This window comes from Malus sylvestris, chromosome 13, assembly GCF_916048215.2.
Source record: "Malus sylvestris chromosome 13, drMalSylv7.2, whole genome shotgun sequence".
Lineage (NCBI taxonomy): Eukaryota > Viridiplantae > Streptophyta > Magnoliopsida > Rosales > Rosaceae > Malus > Malus sylvestris.
The window spans coordinates 8,097,192-8,116,615 of record NC_062272.1 but is presented as its reverse complement, the minus strand read 5'-3'; the positions used below and the strand labels follow the sequence as shown (position 1 = coordinate 8,116,615).

At 35.4% G+C, this 19,424-nt stretch overlaps 2 protein-coding genes across 5 annotated transcripts; both read right to left on the bottom strand.

The window, feature by feature from the left end:
• Nucleotides 1-79: 79 nt before the first annotated feature.
• LOC126596219 (uncharacterized) lies at nucleotides 80-4,499 on the bottom strand. 4 transcript variants are annotated; one of them, XM_050262731.1, is made up of 8 exons: nucleotides 4,213-4,499; nucleotides 3,439-3,650; nucleotides 3,025-3,158; nucleotides 2,785-2,881; nucleotides 2,446-2,625; nucleotides 2,070-2,345; nucleotides 1,122-1,459; nucleotides 80-509 (listed from the first exon to the last, which is right to left on the bottom strand). In XM_050262731.1, exons 2-8 carry the CDS (start codon nucleotides 3,593-3,595, stop codon nucleotides 294-296), a joined length of 1,398 nt encoding a protein of 465 aa, XP_050118688.1. In that variant the 5' UTR covers nucleotides 3,596-3,650; nucleotides 4,213-4,499; the 3' UTR covers nucleotides 80-293. The 4 variants fall into 4 exon arrangements, with proteins under 4 accessions (XP_050118688.1, XP_050118687.1, XP_050118689.1 ...); XM_050262730.1 differs by having other exon boundaries at nucleotides 3,439-3,645; XM_050262732.1 differs by having other exon boundaries at nucleotides 3,439-3,630.
• Nucleotides 4,500-15,049: 10,550 nt separating this feature from the next.
• LOC126595521 (cytochrome P450 78A5-like) lies at nucleotides 15,050-17,963 on the bottom strand. The gene is made up of 2 exons (XM_050261797.1): nucleotides 16,898-17,963; nucleotides 15,050-15,924 (listed from the first exon to the last, which is right to left on the bottom strand). The coding sequence occupies exons 1-2, from the start codon at nucleotides 17,885-17,887 to the stop codon at nucleotides 15,322-15,324; spliced, it is 1,593 nt and encodes a 530-aa protein (XP_050117754.1). The 5' UTR covers nucleotides 17,888-17,963; the 3' UTR covers nucleotides 15,050-15,321.
• Nucleotides 17,964-19,424: the final 1,461 nt, after the last annotated feature.

Genomic DNA, 19,424 nt, shown 5'->3' with positions numbered 1-19,424 from the left:
AATAAAAATTTAACAATCAACACAAAGAGCAAACAATATTCCACTTCCCAACACTTCAAACATGTATAACACCGTTAAATTAGTAGGAAACTTATTTGTAAGCAAATTTTCTATCAAAAGTTTATGTGTCTTCCTTGCATTTGACCCATGTTACACCCCAATTGTATCTCCGTCTTTCTCAATGAAAGCACATAACTTCACAACAAACAGAACAGCGTTTCCGGTTCTAAAAGTACAGAAAATACACCCAGAAGAGATTTCAAACTGTGAAACTGATCATTCACATTGAAGGCTTACCTTTCGAAAGGATCGCCTCTGTTTGAGTTAAGAGGATAAGCAGCTGCAGCTATTTTCTCCCTAAGGCTGAATTTGCTTGCAATTAGTGGCCGAACATCTTCTACTCCAACCAAGCTCTCCAAAAAAGGAAGTAAGAAGAGTAATTCTTTATCAGAACGATCATCAAACCAGCTCTCAATTGGAATTCCATTGTCTACTTGGAACCCGAATGCCTGAAATAAAGCCAACACACCAAAATGTTACACCTAGCAAAAACAAAGTTAATAGTATTGAAGAAAGGACAAACATAATCCTAGGGGTTTCCTCCTGAGATTAGCATAATTTAAAGTTGTATTCGTGTTTCATATTTCACATTTCACTTGTCGCTGACAAAGTGATCCAGTGTCGTAAACGTTCATAAATGAAATCTGAGATCCGTGTAGTAAATGTTCATTAAATGAAATCTGATATATCCGGTTGAAACTGCTCCAAACATGGCTTCACCAAAAGCTTAGAAAGGACTGACTACATTTGATTCCACAAGAAGGCAAGGGAACCCACTAATGATGTACATTACAAGCAAAACACTGAAGATTGACCATTGACTCGAAATATATAATGCTGATAAATTTTACCAGAAGACTAGATGGAGCTTCTTTCAACTCACTTTTATTCATCACCATATTAGGCTTATCCAGAAACTCACTGATCCAAGGAAAAACAAAGACACTCCAAAAAGTATGCCAAAATATGCTCCTAGACACATTAAATTCAATAAATCACCTTCAAGGGCTTAGGCACAGATAACTGCTAATGGCAGAGCGGGGAAGGTTGGAATAGCATACCTGTGGAGAGTTGTCGATTATGATAGTGTGTGCCAAATCACGACCAAGAACTGACAAATCTTTGAGGTAATTCCCCTCCACAAAAACACAGGAATCCCGAAAAACACGATGGCGAAATATCTTCCTTTTTGGGTCCAGCACATTTAGAAGTTGCTCTGCATAAATACTTTGACTAGCTGTAAATATTATGATCTCAAAAAGATTGGAAACTTTGTCCAGAAAATCTCTGAGATGAGGACGGCATCGGACATATACTGTATGCTTTTGGAGGTTAAAATTTACAGCAAAAGTGAAGTCTGCATCAGCACAAGGTTCTAGTGTGGAGTGTACCAAAGTTTCTGCCAGATCAAAGTCAGTATTAGCATGCAAGTCTAACCAATAGTTCAAACAAAACATCAACAAGCGAGGAATGATAGAAATCAAGGACTAAATGTTGCATCATATAAACAATATAGTGAGATGAAAATGCATGCCTGTGTCCTAGAAAAAGACACATTTGGCACCCCTTATAAGGAAAAACGAATGCACAAAAGTGGAGTATAATTTAATCAGATCTTCCATCAGAATACAAACAGCTATGAGAAAATGCTCATGCACGGATCCCCCGTCCTACCATACAGCTACAATAATCAAGCAATAACAATTAAAATGAAGATAAATATTATCAACAAATGTTCTTTTTGACTCTCATCATAAAGATGACAAAAGCAAAACATGCTACAAGGAAGTTACTGTCTTCAGACACATCCAGATTATTTTGGCAGAAGAAACAGGCAAAAGATCAAACTCAATGCAACACCCTATCACATATCAACACTTAGTTTCTGAACCATGAACAGTCCATGAACAATGAGATATATAGTTACAAATTGTTCCTAAGGTGAGACTTGAGAGTCATGTGAATTAATGAATAAGGATATAAATACAACGGTTTGCCATTATTCTCACCATCCAAATCCAAAACAAGACTAGTAGGAGGACAACGCCGTGTCTGTTTAGGCAAAAGCATCGGCCGAAAAGTTGGAACAACTGCTGATAAGTCTGGTAAGTTCTTGATAAAAAAGTAAGGATCAAAGTCATCAACTTCCTCATACTCGTCATCATCTGTGTATAAATCGGTTGACATGGGCTCGTGACCATGTTCATCCACACATTCCAACTTGGAATTTTTCATGGCAAGATATATGGCTGAGACTTCAGAAGAAATAGTGGCTGGATCCACAACTGCATTAAAATGAGGATACACATTAGTTGTGCCACATATCTCATAGTTTTTGTGCATTCTATTTTGCTCATACATTTTGTATCATTTCATTTGTATTACCAGGACATGTTATATTTACTGAAGAAAATGTGTTCTCACAGTAACTCCTCTCATCTCTAACCATGGATTCGGAAGTCTCTTGAACAACATGACCATTCAGCACATCAACCCTTGAGTACATTATTTCACAATCTTGATGATAACTGTGGTCTCCATTTCTAAAGAATTTAACAAAATCAACTAGGAAAACAAAAACCATAAGGTCACAACAGTCTCAAGAAAACCACAAAACTTTTCGGTAAGATTTTTTAACCATTAATAGAGAAGGAAAGAGACACGATTACATAATCATAAATGTGAAATACATATATAAAATATAAAAAATGTTTGTTCATCTACCTCCATTATCAGATTCCCCTTCGGCATGTTTAGATATGTGAAAGGCAGGAGAAAATATAGTTTCCGCTTCGCAATCAGTAGTTCCCTCTTTACAATCCTGCAGTATGATATGATATGGTCAATTCGAGAAATTTTTCAATACTGAATGCTCAGGCAACACTCTGTTTTGTTTCTTCTTCTTTTTGCTTTTGCTTTATAGGCAACGTAACCGAGCTGGGCATGACATAGCTAGTTAATTACCTTAATATCTATGCAATCATCACGCATAGCATCATGCCCCAAACAAGTGTCAGCAGTCCCATCACGCATTGAGTCATAATTCAAATCTGAATTGGTTGCAGTAACAGGCCCCCCATTCTTTTTATGAGTGCCACCTGAAAGTTGTGGTATAAAGATGACAAGTAAAAACAGTAATTGGATAGAACCTTGACGACAAAAAAAAAACGAAGAGAAATTGGAAGCCATTCTTCTGCCTCTATGGGTTAGAAAAAGTTTCAAAATTGCCACTATGGATACAAGTATGCTACCAAAAGAAATTTGTCAGGGGATGTCACCATTTAACATTTAGAAGTAAAATGTGCACTAAATATATTCCATACAAGTATGGGGAACATTTCCCGAGGTTATTGTGTAACGAATAAGAAGGTAACCTACCTATTCTCTGCTTCCTTGCTGAAGATGTAATTAGGTCAGCAACTTTCTTTTCCATAACTTGCACACTTTCATATGCTTTCTTCTGAGCTCTTGTAACCTTGGGACAAGCATGCTCTCTCGCAGCAGTTCTTCCGGAACTTCTTTTCTTCGTTTGCATTTTGACTTGAATTAAACAGCTTAATTTTGAGAATGCTGCAGGTGTGCCTACTTGACTTCAGAAGAAAGAATTCAAATTTCGGAAATCGGTTAACAAGTCAAGCATCCTACATTCATAATAACTTCCAATCCGAGGCTTAATCACTCTATACGGGCGAATCAACTATTTCTAATTCAAACATCTCAAGGTTTCAAAACTTGGGGTGAATGAAAAATGCAACCTTTTTTCAGCATTTGGTTCAAGAAAAATTTACCGCAAATCGAAAAACTCAACGAGAACCAAGAAATCAATCAGCAGCTAGAGTGCCCCCGAAACTAAGCTCAATTAGCAGAAAATTATGTAATTAATCATCAGTTCGAAGTAAAGCTTAAACCCTAAAACCCATTTTATCACAATCACAAAGCTAAATCATAAAACACAACCACATCAAATCAAATTAACTCACTCCATTCCACTTCTCACTAGCAAATAACACAAATTTCCCCACAAACCCAACATGCAAAACATCAAAACCAAACAAACCCTAAAATTCAGCTCAAGAAATGCACCTTACAAAAACCAGAGCTACAAACTCAAACTAAACCAAGAACCAAACACTCTCACTCCACATTACGTACCTGAGCTAAAATCAAATCGGAATACCAAACGCCGGAAGCTGCCGCCGCTATTCCGGTAACCAAACAGTGAATCAGCAGAGAGAAAGATCCCCGTCAGTGAAGCTTAAGCATTTATGAAAACCCTAATTTTGCTCTGCTAGTTGAAGCAGGGGATTTTGGATTAAGGTTTTCCCTCCAAGGGAAAAGAGAGGGAAAAGTCGGAGGGATCGAAAATTTTATTTTGTCTGAACAGAGGGATCTGGTGATAAATAATTCTCCCCGAAATTTTCTCTGAATTTTTGAAATTTTTTGATCGGTCGAGTACTTTCTTATGGGGTTCATAGGGGAAGGTTCTGTACTCGTCATTGCGGGTGTGGAACGTACTCTCTGTTGGATGATTGACGCGTGGTGGGTTTGTGGGTTTGAACGGTGAGGATGCAGGTTGTTTGTTCGTTTTGGTGTGTAGTGAGGGACGTGCACGTGGGGAAGTTTTTGTTTTTTTTTTATGCTTTTCTTGCTGAAATTTCGAAGATGGAGACATATAGTATTATCGTTTTCCAGGTATTTGTCTTAATTTCATTTGCAGAGGTACGTCAATTTTTGGAATTTGTAAACTTTACTCTTGACTTTTGGATATTCCACCATGGCCCCTATCTTTTTGTGGTCTTTTAATTGGCATTTGGTCACTTTCTAACATTCATTTTTCATTGTCACTCAGTTGCTTAAGAATATTTATCTTTGCATTGGAGATTTTATATTCGTTTTTACTTTCTTCGTCGTCGCTTGTTAAAACAAGTTTAATATGAAGTAGGAGTAATGAGTTTTAAGACTACTCATTATTAATAAGTCTTATATGAAACATGTTGCTGCACAAAACCAGATGGGTCTTGAAACAACGTAAATTCGATCGTGAATCTACAAGAAAGTAAAGAACACAAGATGTATCGTGGTTCAACCCAATGTTTGGTTTACATCCACACTGATATTGTATTTCTCTGAGAGGATTGTGAGGGAGAGAGCCTCTGTATGTGAGGATGAGCCTCTCTGAATGTGAGAGTGAGGCTATGGGGATCTCAGGCCTAAGAATTGGCCTCCCCTAATGAGGAGAGTGATGAGTCATTTTATAGAATAAGGGCTCATCACTTATTACATATTTGCCCTTTCATTTATTACATAATTACATTTGGGTCCTTCGAGTATTTATACAATGTCTAAATACGGAGACCCTAAGTATGGCATAAACAAAACAAGATAAAAGAAAGATATTTTCGTGTCAAGTGATGTAATATTTATAAAGATATTTTTATAACGACTTGTCAACAACTAACAATTAACAATATGATACAATCTAATATCAAACTCATTATAAATATATATTGTCTTCATTAGTGCAAATCCAACATTAGACTTCTTCTAATTAATTAGAAACCAGGCATCCATAGACCAATTAGTCATGAACTGTAGATGAATACTCTAACCAACTGATCTATAAACTCATGCCTAGGTCATTGGTTTAAAATATTATTTTAGTGCACTTCAAAGGAAATCAAACAAAACAAAATAATGAAGCAAAACATGAGACACGAAATCAACCTTAAAAATCACATGAAAAAAAAATCTAGGTAGGCATCAAATTTTCAAGTACAAGATCATCTCCAAAGGAGTTAGCAAAATTTTTATTTAAAAGTGTCTTTTGCTAACTCATTTGGCACTTTTATGCTACTTTACATTTGGTCACTTCAATCCACTCTTCAACTCCTCAAATTTTATTATTCCCTATAAGTATTAATATCTTAACTTTATCTTATCTTATGAGATCCAAATTATATTTTCATGCTCTTTATTAAACAATACTTTTGAATAAAATATATTGTATGACCCAATCTACTAACTTTCGAAAGTAGCAACTGACTGTGTAAATATACAAGGTCAGTTGTTAATTGAGTTTTTACCTCTTTTGCAGATGTATTTTTCATACCTGGCATAGCAAACAATTAAACCATCCAATATTAGTTTGATTTATCAGCTCATTTTAGCTCAAACCAAGGGTGAAGCCAACTAGAGTCTAGACTCTAGTACACCCTAAGTTTAAAACGACCAAAACTTTTGGTGTTAAAAGTAAGAATGTTATGGAAAATTAAGTCTAATACCCCAACTATGGTCACTAAATTAATCCACCCCTATATAAATTTCTAGCTCCACCCTTGACTCATACTAAATCAAACCACACCATTTAACATTATTAATTTAGTTGTAAAAAAATTATTATTAATTTAGTCGTAGTTTATAAACATTAAAAAAAATTAAATGGATATATATTCCAAAAAAAATAAACTTAAATTGGTATTGCCAATGAAGTTCTTATCCATTGTGTAAATATACCCTTGTATAAAATAAAAAACATATTATATAGTTCACTCAACTGAGCAAAGATAGTATGTTCGTGACCAATTGGCCAAAGAGAGAAGAAAGAAAAATATCCAAAGCTTTAATACAATTCAGCTGCATTTTTGTTTGGGTGACTTGTTGAGAATTCAAAAGTTGGAGGACTGTTGCGTAAAATATTGTTTTATAAAGTACCTCGTTGAGAGAATCTTTTTAAAATTTTGAAAGTTGAACCTCATCTTTTGGGAGGACTACGGAAGCTCCACCTACCCTCTAATTAAATTGATGCTTTTCCACGTGTTTGCAGCCACGACATGCAACTGAAGGGGCCCATCAAACGGCGGCCCCCTTTCGTATTTGGGCTCAACTTTAGAGTTAAGGCCCAAAATGATATTGGATTTGGGTTTTGTATTATTTTTTTTTTGGTATTAATTTTGTGGATTTTTAAGCCTGTCAAAATTTTTGGCATGTAAATTTAAAAGCTTCAAATTTAAATTTAAGACCTCAATTCAGAAAAGTGAGCTTTATATTGGTCGTGGGTTGAGAGGGAATCGAACTCTTATGAAACATCATTTGTTCAATATTAAATCGAACAGTTGTTAACTGATTGGTATTTTGAAGAGATATGATTCATTTCGATTTTAAAAATTATGAATGAAAGGATTAGAGTTCGTTCAATACACAGAATGGCGAGTCCAATTAAATTGGACGAGTGGCAAGGTCGCTATTTAGTCGGCCTAAATATATTTCGAATTAGGGCACGAACCTTGGGTCGAAATCTAACTAAGGTCTAATTCAATATATATTGTACTCAAAGTCTCATTCATATTATCTAGGCCACCAAACAAGGCACTAACACACTAAGGGGGCGTTTGTTTGACCTCACTAAGTGGGACTGGATTAGACTGGACTAGGTGTTAGTGTAATCCCATGTTTGTTAGAGGGACTAGCTTTAGTGGGATTAAACCTCACTCGCCTCAACTACGGGGCTCTCTAGATAGTCTTAGCGAGACCCCCCGAATATCACCGGATTGCTAAGACCCTTATTTTCTCTTGCATTGTCCCCTCGACTGCTTGCTCTGCTCGACTCCTCACCCTGCTCGACAACCTCGCTAGACCATCCCAGGACCACCGCCGCGTCCTCGTAAATCACGGCTTCCTCTACCACTTTCTCTTCTTAGTTGCTCCGCTCTCCCTGCTTCGCCGCTCTCATTTACTTCTTCCCCATTGTCTCCCACATCAAAAAACCCAAAACATCCAACCCCAGAATTCGAAACAAAAAAACAGAAAAAAAAATTCTACAAAATCATTGTGCCTCTAAAACCCAGTCGCTCTATCAACCATAGATCAGTCATTCCAGCACCTCCAAAATCCAAATCCCGCCATGGGCTCTGTTGATTGTACGATTTTTTCGTATTGCTTGGCTGTGAGAGGATAAACTTTTGTCGACGGTGACTGGAATGAGCACCAATACTTTATGTACTAAGAGGGAGAAATAGGAAGTGAAGATGTGAGAGAAAGTGAAGAGGGGCAGGTGTGTCTCTACAAAGTTGTGAGAGAGAGAGAGAGAGAGAGAAGGGGTTTCAGGGAAGGGTATTAGTTATCTTCCAGAAGGCAATGGAAGAAGCACGACTCAACAAAATGTAATGGCAGAAGATATTTTTATAATATAATAGTTATTTTGTTATTTTTATAATTTGAGAGTGAATGAAAAATAATAATAAAATATTGTGGATCTTAAAAATATTTTAGTATGTAGTTTAGTCCGACATTGCACCAAATGCTTCACTAAGCTAGTCCAGCTTAGTCTAGTTTAAGCCAGTCCAACTTAGTCCTTGCAACTAATCCAGTCCGAGATAGTCCGATACAACAAACGCACCCTAAGGTGACTAACATGTGTAGAATTTAGTAGTGTTATTTGAAGTATTTTTACTGTATGTATGTGTATATATATATATATATATATGTGGGGCAAATCCGTGACACTTTGTTACACAACTTTTGACATGTTTTTGTGAGGCTCATTATGTGTATTTCAACTATCCGAAATCATAGATCCTCCTTGCATAAAAATTACACAAATCCAAAATCATTAATACATACATTTGTAATGAAGAAAATAATGAATACAATTCTACAAAGAAACCCCAAACCCTTAGTCCAACGGTCATATGATTTCAGATTTGGGTATTTTTTATAAACTTTCTTTGAGGGAAGTCCTAAAAGATAGATGGTTCAAATCGTTAAATAGATTACGAAGGAGGCCCTACAAAAATGTGTCAAAACTTGTATAAAAAAATAGTGTCACGGATTCAGCTTCATGTATATAAATTACAATGTTATATGGTATTTTGGGGACTGTAAAAGCACTACCCTAAGATATAAACTATTATCCCTCATTTGCATGCAGAAAATTAATGAATTTTTTGTTCAATTGTTGTTGTCTTTCTGTTCTGTTAATGGAAGAAAAACAACCCCACGTACGCACCCAAATGCTACAATTGCAAAAAAGTGATCATCATCTAATTAAGAAACGAATTAAGTACTCCTCGCTTAATCACAACTTAGAAAAACCTCACAATTAATGTCCAAGTTATTAATTAGTTCCTCTTATGGAATGAATCAATATAGCCAAGCAAGTTATTGTATACGTAAGTAGCTTGTAGTTCACTTACGAAAAAAAAAACATTGTACTAAAACGTGTGTTAAAAATTGTGTGAAAAAAATGGTGCCATAAATCCGCCTCATACTATATATATTAAGAGCATATTGCTCCTTTACACCAAACTTTACTAGAATGCGCGCATGCATGGTTACCTACCCCTTAGATATGCATATCCTTAATTAGTTAGTTCCTTACACATTGGAAATCAACTTGACGAATATAACTACGTTAAGTAAACTTCTAGTTCAATATTCTTCTATAGTTTATTTACATTTATGAATGGATCAATAAGAGAGTATTTTAAGCATATGCGTACACATCTCAAAAATTGCTAGATAATGGTTGTCGCATAGGGCAACTCACTAGCAGGGTTGAAACCTCTGACATTTAAGTATCATCTTCTTGTGAGTTGCCATACTCAAAATCTTACCAGCGTTCTCACTGTCAAGAAATCACATTGAAGATAAGTTGTTGTGCTTAAAATTGCGGACGAGTACTTCAAGTTACAACCCTAAGAGGATATGAGAAAGTAAGAAATATGCCACTTTATTCCATGTAGAGACACCTTCAAACATTGAACCAATTTAGCAATATCCACGTGTCGAAGAAGCTTAATTAAAAATGGAAAACATATGAACTTGAACAAACGTGACATGTATGGGGGGTCCCAATTGAATTTGTGGAGCATCAACATATGGCAATTTTAAGTTATATGCAATGTGTGGGAAAGCAAACGTGGGTTAAAGCGATTCGCCTTTGAACAAAAGCTAAAGATTTGGATCTTAAAAAGCCAAAACTTTAGGACATGCCTTGAAATATCTTTACCATTATGTACAAGTTTAAGGAATATGGGTTGGTCCACACGACATATTCTCTGCATGATCCATCTATATCCATCAACTAAATGCATACCACTTGAAAACCCTAATGACTAATTGCAGCAAGTTTTCGTGGGGTTTCGAATCTCTCTCTCTCTCATAGAAAGAAGAGACATTTTTGTTTTGATCAGCTAGTGGTTTACAATCTTTAGTCATCAATTCGTACGAATCAAAGCAGATTAATTAAGGCTTGATTAATTAGCAAAAATATAATGCCTTTGGGGCTAAGATTTGATTCATAGGCATGATTTTAACTAATGTCATAATTCTCGAGATTTCATAGAGGAGGGCCAACGACCAACTATTAATTGGTCAAACATCAAATATTGTTCCTTAATCCCATGCTAACCAAACACATGCATGATGCTTTTATAACAAAAAATCTCAGTTCAAATAGAAGTTGAAACACTCAATTTAAGTTATACTTTATTCTGTCATGTTTTTGAAGTGAGACTTTTTACATTTTTCGAAGTAGTTTTATGTTATATAAAAGTAGTTTTATGCATGATTAATTAACAAAATACATTTGTTTAACAATGTAATTAACAACCTCACAATCACAGCACATTCTGAGTTTGATTCCTGACTCTGGTGAATCATACGATAGTGGCAAGAGGAAAGCTGAAATGTCTATGAGTCTTCTCGGACCCAGAATGATGGATGCCAGCCAGCAACTAGTCTCCTTTTTCGGAAAAAAAAAATAACCTCACAATCAAAATACATATAAATGTGAGAATTCCATCAATGTCACTAGGTGGATTGTTGTTTCCAATTGCTATTGATAAGGACAAGCAAAACGAGCATGTTCGGTATTATTGTCCATACAACAATATAATGAATCACACTAAATTAAGATTGCATTGGTGCAGATGTTGGTGGATAATAATTTGCAACGAGGACAACTCAAAAACTCATCACTAGCTGTTCTTCCTTTTTAGGTTGATGGATTTTAAAGACTCTTTCTCAACTCCACTATAAACTGTTTTGAAAACGATTTTGATGTAATCTGTTTTTGAAAACAATTTACACCAAAAGAAAATTTGCAAGGTGGCTCGATTAGATGGTAAATTAATTAATTAAAGAGGAGATCTAATTAAGTGGAAGCTTTAATTAGTTATTCGACTTTAAGTTTTGGTGAGATATAATTAGGTGAAAGTAAAGATTCGTGATCTTTCATACTAATTGTCATATAAAGTTTAATTATAATTAATTAGAATCGAAATGACAAGACTACTGAACCAAAGCCATGCATGGATTTACAGTTTAGATCGTATCATCTACATATTGCTTACGTACGTAACTACTTGGTCTTAATTAATTAAACAATGGTTAGTGGATATGGTGGATTTGACCCGTATGTAGTCAATGTCATGTATGATTGTTAATGATGTAATTAATCTTTAAAAACCAAGATTCGGTTTCTCACCTTAACTTGCTTAACCTATTGATTAATAATTCGTTAAATTTATAAGAAAAATATAATTCGTAATCATGTGGGGGAGTGCCTTGCCGCTGCTGCTGGTCCAATTGAGAGGGTTCACACTGCGATGCATGCTGAATTTTTTGCAACTCGAAGAGTTGCACTACTGGCTCACACCCGAGGTACGTTGGAGGGAAAGTTTCAATTCGATGGAGACGTTGCGTTGATGTTGGCTGACATGGAGGGGCGAGGGGAAGATACATCTATTTTCGGTCCTATAATTAATAACTTGCGATACCTTCTCATGGCGTGGCTGAATTCAGTGGTTAGTCATGTCTAGCGGGAAGGGAACTCGGCAGCTCATCGCCTTGCTCGGATGGGGATTACCAGTGCGCATGAGGTTGTGTGGTTTGAAGAGCCCCCAGATTTAATTCAAGATATTATTCTAGAGGAGGGATTGTAAACTTACTTTATTGTTAATTTGAGGATAAATCTCTTATTGTGCGGGACACTCTTTTCCTTCGATCGGGTTGAAATTCCTAGCAAGGTTTTTATTGAGGCCCATCATGCACACTATCCTCAGTTTGTACGAATTCTGATTTGCTTAATGAATATCATACATTTGTTCAAAAAAGAAAAGAAAAGGTCTCATGTAATATATAAATGGTATAATTAGAATCCCCAACAATTTTTTAACAATTTTTAGATCAAACATTTGTTTCTTTTTAAGATTTGATTGAGAAGCTTTAACCAACAGCCACGTCAGCATTTGTTGTTTATTTAAATTATATATCTTTTTAAGCTAAAACTCTAATTATCGGTTTCCAAATATGTACTTTTAAGAGTTTTTTTCTTTATTTTTTTATGTGGCCTCTTTTTTATGGGAATATTTTCTGCTTGTTGATAGTTAGAAAAAAACTCTTAAAAGGAACCTATATACATACCAAAATGTACATTAAACAACGTACCAAAGCACAAGGCAAAGCGTACCTATATTATGCGCTCATGATTAAGCAATAGTTCAATTGCAGCTACAAATTAAGAGGGTTAGAAGAGGAGTGGAAGACCTTTTTTTTTTTTCATAAGAAAAACAAAATCATGCACGAGGGACATAAGTTATCATGGAGGTGGAACATTTTTCTGGTAGGAAATATTTATGATTAATATATATTATGAAATTCAAATGCTTCTTATCTATAGGGAGGATATGCATTATGCAATATTTGTTTTGATTCAAACTCTGAGATATAAGTTACGCAAGAATTTAGGAAACTTTTTTTTTTTTGTTATCGTGAAGAATTTAGGATTATGGGCATCAGTGTTTTGCTTTGATAAAATCTATGGCAGGTTTTGTAATTTAAGTACTATAAAATGGGCACATAAAAATCATGTGGCACCAAATTTGTAGGAAAATGTTGTCAACAGAAAGAATACAGAAGAAATGAGAGGGAAAATATTCAGAGAAGAGTAAGAGAATCTTGGAGGAAAAGACTTTTCATTTCACAACTTAACCTTTACAAGATATTTCCTTTAGATATAAATACTCACGAGAACTCCTTTAGGACATAACATAACCAATCTCCTAATGACACTTGTCAGTCAATACAAGACTAACAATACTCTTCACCTATGTATATCCTATGATATTCCATTACCATCAAGTAACAATTCCATTTGAAAATTCCACGTAACATAATTTGAGTCATTAAGTTTGACAGTATTAGTATTGCCTACACTAGGAATCAAAGAGGAAATAGGCGACTGTGTAAGAGCTAACTGAGCAGATGTAACCATGACGATTAAACCAACAATTACTTAAGTGCGAAGGAATTCACAAATTGAACAGGTAGATATTGAAATCACCACTCCAAACAACAATTAAGACCAGGCAGAAGATCAAATCACAAACCAGACGAAAAACCCCAAAAAAATTAGGGTTTATGCACAATCGCAGATGTGACGAAGAGAAATTCAACAGATCGGCAGTAACAGAGAAGAAAAGATATCACCTCTGTGTGCGCGAAGAACATAGACAACCAACAAAATCACCGACGAACAGCAAGAAGCATCGACGAACACGTCCGACGAAATCACTGACAAAATCACCGACTAAGCAATGCAACGAAAGCACCGACTATCGCAACCAACAAACAACAACAAGAATTAGCAACAAGAACAAGCACCAACCAAGCACGGCGGAAGCAGTAGGATCACAATCAATGGCGTAAGCCTTTGATTGGCGATGATACCATGTCAACAGAAAGAATACAGAAGAAATGAGCAGGAAAATATTCAGAGAAGAGTAAGAGAATCTTGGAGGAAAAGACTTTTCATTTCACAACTTAACCATTACAAGATATTTCCTTTAGATATAAATACTCACAGGAACTCCTTTAGGACATAACATAACCAATCTCCTAATGACACTTGTCAGTCAATACAAGACTAACAATACTCTTCACCTATGTATATCCTAACAAATGTTTAATCAAATTTCTAAAGTGAACAAATGTTTAGTCTAAAAAATTAAAAAATCAGGCGCCTATATCAAAACGCCCCTATATAAATTAATAATTTTTTTTATTTCTTTACACCTTTGATATGAGAAGTCAATCACTACTGTTGTATGTATGCTATGTTGTGTTACTATGACTTTTGTTTATTTAAATAGAGTTTTAGTTTGGTTAAATTTTCATAAAATGAAAGAATAATGCTAGGGTGATCAAATTTCTAAACTAAATGATGTGGATGTATAAATAAACAAAGTACATCTATTTTTGAAACAAATAAGTAGATTCATGAATTTTACTTTGTTAAACGAATATCTAGAATTGTTAGTTTGTAAAACAAGAAACATATACAATGTACAAATATTTAAAAAAGAAGAAGGAAAACCTCGATAAATTAATTATTATTTATTCAATAATTAATAGTTTATTAATTTATCGATTCTAAATTAATAGATTTTTTTTTTATCACAGTGCTGTTAATTTATAGAAGTTTAACGGTACTGTCTTTAATACTTGGTTGGAGAAAGTATTCTCATATTCAATTTACAGTTTGTAGTAAAATTGATACTTAATTACAATTGACTGTTGTAGTGACGTAGTTATTATGGCGCATGCACTTGCACGTGTGCTTTATTGTATGGAGAATAATTTTTCTTTTGTGAAATAGTATGCAAATTATGTGTAATAATACAATTAATTTCAATCAGACTTTTTCAAACACCAATGACATAAACTATTTGTGAACTTATGTCAAATTAAAGTTGTTTATTGACATAGACTAAATTTTATAAAGCGGTATGAATATATAGGCGGCCAACACAGCTTAATTTGAGTCTTGGTGCATGTGAATTACACGATATTAAATAGGAAGAAGTAAAAATTTATTTCTTAGTCTTTTCAATCTCGAAAAGATGAACTGTCACGACAAAGCCACCAACTAATCTTCTTTTTATAAAGAAAAAGAGAATATATAGTCGGTAATAAAGTAACACGTTGAACATTTATGCAAAAGTTCAATCCACAAGCTTTTATAAATAGTCAAAACATTATTTTACAGTGTTCATGAGCCAAAGATTTACTTACGTACTTTTCATATGTTGGATTTGAGAGTTCTTTCCTAGTACCCCATTTTACTGGCCCCAGATACACTATGCAAACCACGCCTTACCTACTTCCATCACTACTCACACCATTCTACAATTTTTCATCAGTGCAATGCATATATATTTTCACTAATTATTCATAACCACTAGCTTAGCTAGCTTCTTTAGTTCATAATGGATTGCGTGGGACAACGTGGCATGTGAGTGGTTTCTTCATTTCGAGAGAGAGCTTCAAACACTCCGAAAGGTCAATAGGCTCCGCCGGTAACCACCTGAATTGATGCAAAAACCTAGCAAGCCACAAGTGCACTGTAGCTAAACCCAACGCTTTACCCGGGCATACTCTTCGACCCGACCCAAATGGTGCAAGCCTGAGATCCGAGCCCATTATTGACACGTCCTCCTCAATGAACCTTTCAGGCCTAAACACCATTGGGTCCTTCCAAATGGATGGGTCGTGGGTTATGGCCCACATGTTCACCATCGCAGTTGTGCCAGCTGGGATAAAAACTTTGTCCACGTGAACATCATGGATTGCCAAACGGGCCCATGATAGCAGTGGGCCCGGAGGGTGCATTCGGAGAACTTCCTTGACTATGGCTTGTAGATACGGCAGGTTCGGAAGGTCGGAGTCTCGCACGTGCCTCTTGTTCCCCACGTGTGTGTCAAGTTCTTGTTGTGCTTTGGCTTGGATGTCTTGGTGTAAGACTATCCTTGCCATAATCCATTCAAGAAGTATTGCAACCGTGTCTGTCCCTCGAAATATCATTTCCTGGATAATGTAACAAAACCAAAAGACAAAAGGCTTCGTTAATTATGCACATAAAATCTTATGGTGGTACTAGGAGTAGGAGCTAGCAGATCAAAACTATTAGGGAAACAAATCTTAATTATATTAATTTAACCTCATATTAGCACTTCCAGCAGAGCTAGCAAAGCACCAAGAATATAGAAAGGAGATCAACGTGTATAGCATAAAAGAGAGATAGCTCATATTCTCAGATAAAACTTGTATGGAATATGCTTTTTTTATTTGAACTTGATGGTAACGGAGTCCAAATCAATTTTCTTGATTATGTACAAACATTTAATGTTGACATATATTTGATTCAATAATTAAAAATAAGTGATAAAAGACCATTGAATCAAATTTAGTAGTCAAATATGTGTCAATGTTGAGACATACATATTCAAGAAAAACCGACTCTAAATAGAACAATAATATAATTTAGAATCTTCTGGTCAAATGCCATGTTAGCTAGCTAGGGTATGGTCTTATTATGTCATCAATCATGACTAAATAGCTTTTGCTGCTAAGATTCGACTCCATTCAGTCAGCAGGATTTGGATTCTCACATTTCATAAAGTCATCCGATCTATAGGGAAAATTATCCCCCATAATTATTGATCTGTCACTTAAAAACAATTTTTCACATTTTGAAAAAAAAAAAAAAAACTCAACAATTATTCACATGCATATAGACAATCGTTAATTTGAAAGTTGATAAGTTTTAGTGTATGCGGATCAACATTTAACAGTTATTCACACATATAAATTTTTTATATATATCCAATTTTATGAATTTGTGTTTACTGAAGATGTCATCAATATTATATGATGCATACGACATTATATAAAGAGTGTGTGTATATATATATATATAAATAGTTGCATATATATTGAGAAAATATAGTGAATTATATTAAGAACAATTTAAAATTAAGACAGATTTTTGATTGCTTACCCATAAAACAGCCACCGTGTCTGAATCACTTAGTTTATCTTCTTCCGGCAGAGCTAGCAAAGCACTGAGAAAGTCACTGCCGCCACCAAAATCTCCTGCTCTTTTTCTTTCCCTCACAATTTGCCCCACCACAGACTTCACCTCAGCCGCCAATTTGTGACACTTCCTCTTCACACCATAAAAGTCCAAAAACCTCAAGGGAAAATAATCCTCCAAATTAAACCTATAAATCAAGTCGTACCCTTCTTTGACTAGCAACATTAGCGTTCGATTCGTGCTAACCTCCTTCTCTAAACCTAAATAATTAGTGCCAAATACACTCTGGATTATGTTATCCAAAGAACCCTTCTGCAATATTGCTTTCAATCCCACAACCCTATTTTCCTTCATCTCATCCCAAATTTTCACCACCATTTCATCAGCCACCTGTTGCCTTAGGGTTTCTAGGCCTCCGATTCTCCTTGGTGAAAACATATGCACAGCTGCTATGCTGCGCAGGTGGCGCCAATATGTTCCTGAAGGAGCAAACCCTATGGCGCGTTCAAACATTAGCAACATAGCTGAGTGCTTGATTGGGCGGTCGGAAAACGACGAGCCTCCGAGGATTTGCCTAGCAGTGTCCGGATGGCTGCTGATGACGACACGCGTAGTGCCTAAGCTGAATGCCATGAGCCTGGTTGCCTTGAGGGATGTTGCCATACTGGAGAGTTTTTGATGGGCAAGAGAACCCATTTGATGGGGTAGGAACCCTAGTATAGGCCACCCAGCTGGACCTCGGAGGCTAGACTCATTTTGAGAGTTTTGGTCATGACTATAACATGACCATGCAAAGCCTCCGGGAACGAGCCAGTGGCCCAGAGAGATGAGGAAAAGGTTGAAGAATGAGAGGAGGAAGAGAGTGAGAGTGAGAGTGAGAGAGTTTGAGTACAACGTCGTAGCTCCAAACCAAAAGACTACGATTAAAAGGGTTGCTAGCATGAAGAGTTTCATAACTATTTGAAGTTAAGTGGGGGAATTCTAAAAGCCAGTGGAATTACCTAGAAATGGACATTTGTCATGAAGATGGAATGTGGGTTGATTTGTATATATAGTATGTGGAAAGTTCACTAGGGTTAAGGGTCTAGGTCAGTTTGTTAACCATGGTTAAGCATACTCAAACTAAGGACCATTTCTATCTTTGTTAAGATTTAAAATGGAATATTTTTTTTTATATATTATTCATCTTAAAAAATGTTACTCGACCTTATTGAATTCTTTCAATTGTTATATATTATGTTATTCATACCTTGTTGTTGGTGTACCATAAATGTGAAAACATATCAACAATCTCATCCACTCACGTGTATAACACGTAGAATGATAATAATACTCGATGGTTTATTCAGTGGACATAAGGATTTTGTGCCATACACAATATACAAATTGAAAAGATTAAATTATAGAAAGTGAATTTATGTCAGTTCAAGAATCTTACGTGAAACCCACATTTGGAAGCATATCCCACCTCCAAATCAAAATCACAATCACGAATCCAAGCCTTTTGTTTTTGTAGATTTTCCGAAACCAACTTGACGTTTGAAGATCCAAGAAGACCATAAACGACCATATACATTTTCTGTTCAATGTATTCATTCAGGGCAACGAGCATGTGTTTGAAGATATATTTGTTCCAACACAAAATATGTATTAATTGTTCTCATGAAACATGATAAAGTTTTATTAAATGTGACAATTATATAGTGTTATTATGTTGTTTATCTCGTATTATAATATGGGTGTGTCGATATGTTTGCGCTTGATGAGTAATTATCAGTTTTTGTGATGGAGTTGTATGTGCTTTTTTTGTGATGGAGTTGTATGTGCTTAAGGTCAAAATCACAATCACGAATCCAAGCCTTTTGTTTTTGTAGATTTTCCGGAAACAACTTGATGTCTGAAGATCCAAGAAGACCATCAGCGACCATACATTTTCTGTTCAATGTATTCATTCAGGGCAACGAGCATGTGTTTGAAGACATATTTGTTCCAACACAAAATATGTATTGTTCTCATGAAACAAAATAAAGTTTTAAATGTGACAGTCATATAGTGTTATTGTGTTGTTTATCTCGTGTTATAATATGGATGTGTCAATATGTTTGTGCCTGATGAGTAATTATCAGTTTTTGTAATGGAGTTGTATGTGCTTAAGGTTGAATTGAAATTTTACATTGGTATATTGGTATATGATATTTGAGATTATATTGTTAAAAGCTTTTGTAAATATCATTCAGTAGAACGATAAAGTTAGTGGATTAAATATTAGTTTGTTAGGAGAGGAGAATTAGAATGGATTGAACTCGCACCATAGTGCATAGGTGTGGTTGTTTTCCGCTACTACGGTAAACCACCATTGATTGTAAATATCATTAGTTTTTATGCCAAAAGAGTGTATATCTTGGTGGTACATAGCTTTGCTTGCTTTACGGTGTGAGCGAGAGGGTTACTTTGCTGGTCAGAAGATGGTCATATGTGACGTCTAAATAAT